Raw genomic sequence first — 10,057 nt, forward strand, 5'->3', positions numbered from 1 at the left:
GACTACAACTGCATGGAGGATTGACTCAGGTGACAGGTTATTGGAGGATTGACTCAGGTGACAGGTTATTGGAGGAATGACTCAGATGACAGGTTATTGGAGGAATGACTCAGATGACGGGTTATTGGAGGATTGACTCAGGTGACAGGTTATTGGAGGAATGACTCAGATGATGGGTTATTGGAGGATTGACTCAGATGACGGGTTATTGGAGGATTGACTCAGGTGACGGGTTATTGGAGGATTGACTCAGGTGACAGGTTATTGGAGGATTGACTCAGGTGACAGGTTATTGGAGGAATGACTCAGATGACGGGTTATTGGAGGAATGACTCAGATGACGGGTTATTGGAGGATTGACTCAGGTGACGGGTTATTGGACGATTGACTCAGGTGACAAGTTATTGGAGGAATGACTCAGATGACGGGTTATTGGAGGAATGACTCAGGTGACAGGTTATCGGAGGAATGACTCAGATGACGGGTTATTGGAGGATTGACTCAGGTGACAGGTTATCAGAGGATTGACTCAGGTGACGGGTTATTGGAGGATGAACTCAGGTGACGGGTTATTGGAGGATTGACTCAGGTGATGGGTTATTGGAGGATTGACTCAGGTGACAGGTTATTGGAGGATTGACTCAGGTGACAGGTTATTGGAGGATTGACTCAGGTGACGGGTTATTGGAGGATTGACTCAGGTGACGGGTTATTGGAGGATTGACTCAGATGACGGGTTATTGGAGGATTGACTCAGATGACGGGTTATCAGAGGATTGCAGGCATCTTGTTCAGAAGGCCATGTAACCGCCAGTTGTGAGTGCTGCTGCAGCAGCTGTCAGCAGCTGCACTGTGGCCACTCTTCACTGCACAGATGTGCCCGACGGCCCAGAGAAGCTCAGCAGCTCGCGGCCGGTCCAGCAGGCGGCCGGTCCAGCAGGCGGCCGGTCCAGCAGGCGGCCGGTCCAGCAGGCGGCCGCCCGGCTCGCTGCTGTTCTAACGGCGTCACATGAACCCACAGTGTCTGCAGCAGCAGAGAGCAGAGCTCACCTGCTGTAGGAACCTGTGGCGGTAATGACTTCACAACGGAACACGTCAGTGTGGCTTTGCTGCCATTCGCACCCCGAGTGATCAGCCATTACATTACAACCACCTGTTTCTTCTGCATTTTGGAGATTTAGTTTAACGTTTGGCTCATTTTCTGATTCTGCATGTAACACACCCAACTTTCGATGATGTTCACAGATAAAAATCATGTCATTTATCTGTGTGAAATGAGTTAGCTCATGTCTGATTAACCCCTCTCTCTCTCTCTCTCTCTCTCTCTCTCTCTCTCTCTCTCTCTCTCTCTCTCTCTCTCTCTCCAGGTCGGTATAATTGATGACGACATATTTGAGGAGGACGAGCATTTCTTCGTGCGTCTGCTGAACCTGCGCGTCGGCGACGCGGAGGGGATGTTTGAGAGTGACGAGGCGGGCGCCGCCCCCAAGGCTCGCTTGATGGAGCCCCTCGTTGCCACGGTGACCATCTTGGACGACGACCACGCCGGCATCTTCACGTTCAGCGAGCGCATGATGCGCGTCAGCGAGAGCGTGGGCACCATGGAGGTGACGGTGGTGCGCAACTCTGGCGCCCGCGGGACCGTCATCCTGCCGTATCACACCGAGTCCGGGAGCGCCAAGGCCGGGGAGGACTACGAAGACGCCCGGGGCGAGCTGGAGTTCACCAACGACCAGACGGCGTGAGTCCCAGGAATCTTTTCACTTCTAGGTCTCATGTTGTCTGTTCAGCAGACTGATGACCAAACATCACTACGAGGAACAAGAGGTCACCTCAGCTCAGTGAGTCCGATCAGACCGGCTCCAACATCGTCTAATAAATACTTTACAGTAAATACTAACGTGAGAAATGTTGCACAAACTCGGCAGTCGCACAAAGAAAGTGAAGGCGTTGGAAACAGTGAGCAGATAAATGAAGAGGTGAAGTAAAACAAGCCAGCATGAACACCAGTTCTGTAAAATACTAGGAAAACTAGCAGTTGATTACCTGTCAAAGTATCTAGTTATTTCTTGTAACTACTAGACTACTACAAGTAACTCCTGTGTTCCTTGTAATGTTTTCAAACTGTGTTTCCTGTCCTGATAATGTTCACATAGCTGTAACATTGTAGTGCTCAGTCTCATCCAGTTCAGCTGAAGATGCTCTATAATCTGATGTTAGAGGTGGAAGATGCTCTATAATCTGGATGTTAGAGGAGGAAGATGCTCTATAATCTGATGTTAGAGGTGGAAGATGCTCTATTATCTGGATGTTCGAGGGAGATGCTCTATAATCTGGATGTTAGCGGAAGATGCTCTATAATCTGGATGTTCGAGGGAGATGCTCTATAATCTGATGTTAGAGGAGGAAGATGCTCTACAATCTGGATGTTAGAGGTGGAAGATGCTCTATAATCTGGATGTTAGGGGAGGGAGATGCTCTATAATCTGATGTTAGAGGTGGAAGATGCTCTATTATCTGGATGTTCGAGGGAGATGCTCTATAATCTGGATGTTAGCGGAAGATGCTCTATAATCTGGATGTTCGAGGGAGATGCTCTATAATCTGGATGTTAGAGGAAGATGCTCTATAATCTGGATGTTAGAGGAAGATGCTCTAGATAAACGGCCAACTTGCAATCATTTGGGAAGTGAAGCATGATCCCATAAATAGTTAAGGGAAGGATAATCATCATCATCATCATCATCATCATCATCATCATCATCATCATCATCATCATCATCATCATCATCATCATCATCATCATCATCATCATCATCATCATCATCATCATCATCATCGCCACCGTCACCTGGAGGCAGAGACTAATGACCAGTATTGTACAACTTACTTCAAGTAAATTATAGTTACTATTTACTACCAACATGCAGAGAGCACGTACTAATGCTAACACACACACACACACACACACACACACACACACACACACACACACACACACACACACACACACACACACACACACACACACGCACACACACACACGCACACACACAGATCAGTTTTTATTCCGTAACTGAACATTTAACGGTTGTTTTGTTTCTCTGCTGACGGTTTCAGGACAGAAGGTCAAATGCAAAAGTGAATAAATGATATTTGGACGGCCAACAAACTGATTTCTTTATCTCACTAGTTCAGACTGTGTCTGTTGTGATTAAAGACGCCTTGTTTGTTTAAAACGATGAATATTTCATGGCCCTGCAGACTCCTGCTGCTCTTAATCAGCGAGAAAGTGAGGGAATAATTAATCTGTCACTGTCAGACTGCGTTCCTTCAGACCCAACGAGGAACCAACAGTACTCTGTCAAAGTGTAAGTCATTCCGTTTGGGCCCACGAAGTAAAGCAATCGTCTGAGTTTAAAATAATTCATTTGCATTGATTGAGAGATGTGAATTCATCTCAATGAATTCAGCTTCACCCCCCTCCTCCTTCTCCCTCCTGTATTGGCTCTCAGACCAGTCAGTTCAACCCACCTGGAGCCCCCCCCCCCCCGGCTCTGTCTGGTGTCACTATGGATTTTTTTGCCTCCATTGAGCTTCAGCCCGGTGACAGTTCAGTTCTCTGGGACACTAACAAGTCCTGTCATCCTCGTTTCACCTTCACTTCCTCATCGCGCTCGTCTGTCAGGACCCTGGAAAATGGGCTCTGACTCACTGTGACGTCTTCGTCTTTGTTTCCTGGCGTTTAACAAACACCAAGTCAACCTTGATGGTTCAGCGTTATTATTGCTGCCGCAGTTATGCTGAGTAACTTCTTCAGTGGCAGCTGCAGTGTCGTTATTCATCTAACCCGGCCCCGGTAAGCAGGCTGAGCAGTGGTTTGCACTCTCGGGTCATAACGGAAAGGTCCCCGGTTTGAGTCCTGGTGGAGTGCCTCGTTGTAACGGTTCCACCCTGACTGAATTAAAGGAGTCCTCACCCGGAAATCACAGTTTTTCTTGTTAAGACATGTATATCAGTGTTGGACCTCGGCTGAAACTTGCCTGAAAATCTGGAGTTTGAAATTGTCTTTGAGTTTTTTTTATTTGGACTCTTCGTTCAAAGCAGAATCCCCCACAAGGGGGCGCACGCCAAGACGCGAGATTGTGATTGTGTTCCGGTGTTGTCGTCAACACATGGGGCTAATATATCGTAAACCCAAATGACTGCTTCTGTTAACTTGTGCAGTTAGTTGGCAGCAGTTAGTTTGAACCTGAAGTGATTTACAGCTCACCCTGTATTTCATTTTAAATCCCCAGGGTGCGTTGCTCTGCGGTGGGGGTTTGTAGATGACTCTACGATCATTTTTTTATCCCCCGCCGTGGCCGATAGGCTCCGAAGGGGGATCTTGAAGCAGTCTCCGTACGTACGTCCGTACGTCCGTACATCCGTACGTTCGAACGTTTCTACCTATATCTCGGCAACCCCTGGGCCCACAGTGACCAAACTTCACATGTGGATACATCTCAGAGGGGGAAGGGATACTATGGTGACCTTGACCTCATTTGCATATTAAGTAGGTCACAGGGTCACGAAGTGCTTAAAAACACATTTTGGGCTCTGGAGGCCTAGGTTTTTGAGCTCTGAAATTTTATACACACATGATACACACTCCAGGGATAACCTCCAGTACACCAAGTGACCTGACCTTGACCTTGAAGATTGGTAGGGTCTGAAGTTTGCTCGTCATGGTTGCACATTGCATGTATTTTCATATAAACATTTCTCCTCATTTCTCAGCAGTTCCTGGGCCCACAGTCACCAAACTTCACACATGGACACTCCACCTGGGGAGAAGGGGCACCATGGTGACCATGACCTAATTTGCATATCAGGTCACAGGGTCACTAAGTGCGTAAAAACACCTTTTGGGCTCTGGAGACGTATTTTGACATAGCTTATGAAGAAGACCTTTCAGATTCTACATAATTATCTACTAGGACCCATGGAACACCCTCTAGTGTACCAAGTGTGTTGCCTTAGAGCTGCTTTGTGAGAAAATATAAAGCCCTCCGGCGGGGGATTAGCCCAGCAACGGCCTTCTTGTTGTTTTCATCTTTAGTGTGAGCAAAGCCCTGCTGTGCTACTGCTATGCTATCGCTATACTATCGCCGTGACTGACAATCAAGGCACGCCTAACATCCGTTGACACGCTCACACATTCACACAACTGAATAGGATGCAAGCTGCTCACACACATTGACACGGTGAGATCGTAAAGCGAACCTCACAACCTTGTGAGTGGAGGATGACTTATTCCTCCACCTGGGCCACTGCTGCACCTGAGATAAATAGAAGACTCCATCACTGCAGGAGAAAACAAGCTCATTTATACGTTGGTTATTGAAGATCCAAGTCGAAACACAAGTGATCCATCACGGAGTCAGTGTTCCTCTGTTTATTTTCATCATGTGGATTTTGTCTCTCGGCTCTTTGACCTTTGACCCATGATCGATCCATTGTCCTTTTTTCCTCCTGCTGCTTCAATTTACACTGCAGCCGTGTGTGATCAGAGTCAACAGGAGGGAGCGTTAATGTGTGTGTGTGTGTGTGTGTGTGTGTGTGTGTGTGTGTGTGTGTGTGTGTGTGTGTGTGTGTGTGTGTGTGTGTGTGTGTGTGTGTGTGTGTGTGTGTGTGTGTGTGTGTGTGCAGTCAAACTCTCCAGGTGAGGATAATTGATGACGAAGAATATGAGAAACATGAAAACTTCTTCATCGTGTTGGAGGAGCCTCGCTGGCTGAAGAGAGGAATCTCAGGTACACACACACACACACACACACACACACACACACACACACACACACACACACACACACACACACACAGTCATATCATTTCAGGTCACACACTGGACACTGTTGTTTGTCAGTGGACCACATTTATTCAGCTGCACGACCTTTTCTAAAAAAAAAAAAAAAGCAGCTAAAAACATCTCACATTGTCAAATTGAAACGTTTTAATTTGGATTCCAGTGGAAGTCATAAAGTGTGGAAGAACCGACCTCAAGTTAAAATCTGTGTGAATTTGTTCTTATTTAAATCTGGATTTTGTGACTTTACTGACTGCTGGACTTTTTCTTTACAGCTCTGCTGCTCAACCAAGGTAAGACTGTTTCTCTGCTTCAACACAAGTCCAACACTGCTTTCTTTTGTCAGCAAACAAATATCGACTCTCTCTGGCTCCTTCCTTATTTCCAACCCCTGTGAGGACGATTCAGAGCTCCGGGGAAAGGATCCAAACAGTTTTCTACACTGAAGCTGCAGAAAGTGAAGCATTTAAGAGTAATCAGATTACATCAATAATGGCTGAATGTTTAACACGCGTATCCGCATCTTAGAACAGGTTGTGGAAAATAATGAGCGTAACTATACAAACTCTACATCTGTCGGAGGCGGCAGGTTTTCATGCGATGAATCAGCTCATTATTTAAATGAAAGAATCATTTTAGAATTTCCATAAACAAGGTTTTCAGCTCCCGTCCGGTTTGTCATCAATCCAAAACCCCAAATATATTTCGTTTAGTGTTTTCTATTGAAATGTGCTGTATTCAGGGATCGGAGCAGCTGTTGATTCATTTTTCCTCGTCAGTTTCAACCATTCAGCTTTAAATCTGAATCTGCTGTTTGAAAGCAGCTTTTCAAGATCCGTGCAGCCACACACTCAGAGAGATGGTGAATTTGTCCCCAGTGCTTCATTCAGCTCGCTGTGCTGCAGTCCATGTGGGAAAAGAAGAAGAAACAAAAAGCCTTTTTGAATGTTGTGATGCTGCATTTCAGCGCAGCAGTCAGAAGACGAACATGAAGGACTCGGTGAAAACATCCCGATTCCCTGTGTTCATCACGTCACATGTTTCTGATCTGAACTGGAGAGTATTCATCATGATTCCTCTCTGCTGTGAGGATTTAAAGCAGCATGTCGTCGCTCCTCGGGGTTTGATGGTAACCTCAACTTCAACTTTCCATGAATTATTGAAGTTGTTTCCATTTCCGTGGTTGTGACCGACAGAAAGGTCTGGAACCGTTTCAATTCTCCTGCTGAAGTCTGAGGCCACATGAGTGGAGAATCAGCGCCCCCTGCTGTTCAGTTGAATGTGCTGCACTCTTTATTCAACTACGGGTATGTTAGTGGGATTATTAGAGCAGTGTTTTTCAACCTTTTTGAGCCAAGGCACACTTTTTTCTTTGGAAAAATCTGGAGGCACACCACCACCACCTGAAAATGTTAAAATGTTAAACTCTGCAGCCTCTATTAACAATATAAAGTATTTCTCATCAAAGTTTTATCAACAGGAATCAAATAAATCCAGAAATAAAAGTACTTTTTTTAATAGTGCCTCCCTCAGTGTGAAACCTGGACCTGATGGATGAAGAGCTGAGATCCTGGTTTTCAAAAACTTCTCCATCACTGTCACTGACACAGTACTTTGATACAAGATGGTAGCAGGAGGTGGAGATGAACCACACTGACGTCTGTCACTTTACATTTCACCGGCAAAGTTCTGTGCTGCCCTCTAGTGGTGAAGAGTATTTATACATGATTACTCTGCAACACACTGCGGCTGTGAGAGCAAATGATTTTTAGAAAAAACGTGAAATTGGATAATTTACACCACTGTGCCGCGGCGCAGTGGTTGAAAAGCACTGTATTAGACAACAAGTCAACAATTTATCCCAAAGTTGAGCTGAGAAGAAAACTAGACGAGATTAAAGATTTGAAACAAGTTTGATGAGGGACTGTGAAGAGTTCCTGGTCTGTGGGAAACAAAACACGTAGTCTGACTCAGATGTGGATTATTTTTCTGCCGAACGTGTTCATTTTATTCCATCATGGCGTTTTGTGATGACCACTTCCTGTCACAACAGATCCTTTAAAATGACGTCGTTTCTACTGAAGCGTCTCCAGCCTAAAGCAGCTCAGTGGAACTTTGTCGCCTCCTGATATTTTCTTCCAGCAACAGAGGAACATGTGACGTTTCCATTGTTGCGTCCAGCTGATTCTCACTATCTACTCACAACGCTCCTGTTTTTCTACATTGGTTGATTATAGTCGACTTCCTAAGATGTCCTCTCATTCATTTTTGACTTAATTTCTCCTCCCTGTCCAAGAACAAGGTGAGATGCAGAATAGGCGGTACTCTGTTGAGGTTATTACTTCCTGTGACCACAGAGGGCGCCGAGGGGCAGATGAGCGTGGAGGAGGAGGAGGCCCGGAGGATAGCGGAGATGGGGAAGCCCATCCTGGGAGAGCACAGCCGGCTGGAGGTCGTCATCGAGGAGTCGTACGAGTTCAAGGTATCTCCTTAAGTTCTTTTTATGAACCTCGATATCAGTGTCTATATGGCAGCGATCCAGAGGGGACAGTGTTGACAGTGGGGGATGTCCAGCAGTGTTTCTCAGAGGTCATTTAGACGTTCCTCCAATGGAAAAAAGGCTTGGGAACCACTGATGTATAGGAAAAAGAAAATTGCAGCTTCACATAAGAGAAGTAATTTTATTCTCTTTATTACTCCTGTCTTTATGACTTCTACATAGAAAGTGTTGAAGCACAGCCCGCTGCAGCTTTAACGTTTATTGCGCAACCAAAGCATTTAATTTTAATTAAAAACAATAAAAAGGTGAGAGAGTGGATAATCCTAAGGCAGTGTGAGTAAATGTGATTTGTTTTACTGAAGAAAAAGGTTGAATGAGATTTACGAGTCAGCAGTTCAATGCCAGAGACTCTTATTGTCAAGAATTTATCTCCTGTCTGTGATTTCGGTCCTGATCCAATGATGGCCAAACATTTCCCCCTCAAACTCAACTGCAGAGCATTTAATGGTTTGGCAACAACAATAAAGTAACTGTACTTGATTACATGGTCCACCTTTACTCACTGAGGTCCACTGCCGGTGATGAAAGATGCAGGAGTCGTGACGGAGCGGCTCACTGGAGACTCTCCCGCCGTCCTCCAGCCTCGTCCTGCTGCTTCCTGCTGCACCGCCTGCAGGCCAGACGCTCTGCGTGAAAAGAGCCTCCGGTTCATACGGGAGCGAGTCAAAGCAGCTCCGCCTGACATGCAGCCAGCAGCTTCATTCTGCTGCTCCAGGCCGCAGACGCTTTGGGCTTCGTTTCTAATGTGTTCTGCTTTAATTGCCGACTCTGACTTTAATTCAAGGAGACACTGAATGTCTCTCGTGTGCCGTGAACCTTTTTTAAAAAAAATGATGTTTCTCACCAGCTGCTGCAAACTGATGCGAATGGAAGCTGCTGCTCTCATCAGGAACACTGATGTGGGGCAACAAGGCTGCGTTGTTATCAAGCACACGGGAACAATAAAGACTGGAAAACATCGCTCAGCTGAGTTAAATACAGAGATTACAGTTTGCTGTGCATTCACTGTGGACGTGACAAATCACCTTCGTCTTCTAAATAAGTCAATTCAGCTCTCTGCAGTGTGTTTGTACAGCAACAATCACAACAGATCCAGTAAGACGTTTACACAGAAAAAGTCCCAAACAAAACAGCAGTGTGACGGTAAAACTCCCTTTCAGGAATCCAGTGGTGATATATGAATGGATGGACACACACACACACACACACACACACACACACACACACACACACACACACACACACACTACCGTCAGGAGGGCTGGCGACGGTCACTAAAAAGCAATAAACACACACCTCTGACGATCATTGATTTTCTCTGAGCGTTTGGCGAAATGGAAACGTGAACCTGAGGCGTCTCGAAAGAAAACGACAGAAAAGACAAGAAGAAAGATGAAAAAAGAAAAGATGAAAGAAAAAAGGGGGGGGGGGAAGTGCGTGACGGGTTTCCTGCAGGCGGCTGACAGAGTGTGTTGTCGGTGTGTTTTCAGAGCACCGTGGACAAACTCATCAAGAAGACCAACCTGGCTCTGGTCATCGGCACACACTCCTGGAGGGAGCAGTTCGTGGAGGCCGTCACAGTCAGCGCAGGTGTGTGTGTGTGTGTGTGTGTGTGTGTGTGTGTGTGTGTGTGTGTGTGTGTGTGTGTG

At 46.0% G+C, this 10,057-nt stretch overlaps 1 protein-coding gene across 1 annotated transcript in view; it reads left to right on the top strand.

Annotated features, from left to right (window-relative positions):
* LOC308138324 (sodium/calcium exchanger 2-like) overlaps positions 1-10,057 on the top strand; it is a gene marked incomplete at both ends in the record, with an annotated part of 30,702 nt that overhangs the window by 16,280 nt on the left and 4,365 nt on the right. Inside the window, 5 exon segments of the mRNA XM_080507405.1 lie at positions 1,368-1,741; positions 5,692-5,795; positions 6,124-6,141; positions 8,206-8,330; positions 9,899-9,998. Of these exon segments, the coding sequence (XP_080363531.1) occupies positions 1,368-1,741; positions 5,692-5,795; positions 6,124-6,141; positions 8,206-8,330; positions 9,899-9,998 (721 nt within the window).

This window comes from Blennius ocellaris (assembly GCF_963422515.1).
Source record: "Blennius ocellaris genome assembly, chromosome: 2".
Taxonomy (NCBI): domain Eukaryota; kingdom Metazoa; phylum Chordata; class Actinopteri; order Blenniiformes; family Blenniidae; genus Blennius; species Blennius ocellaris.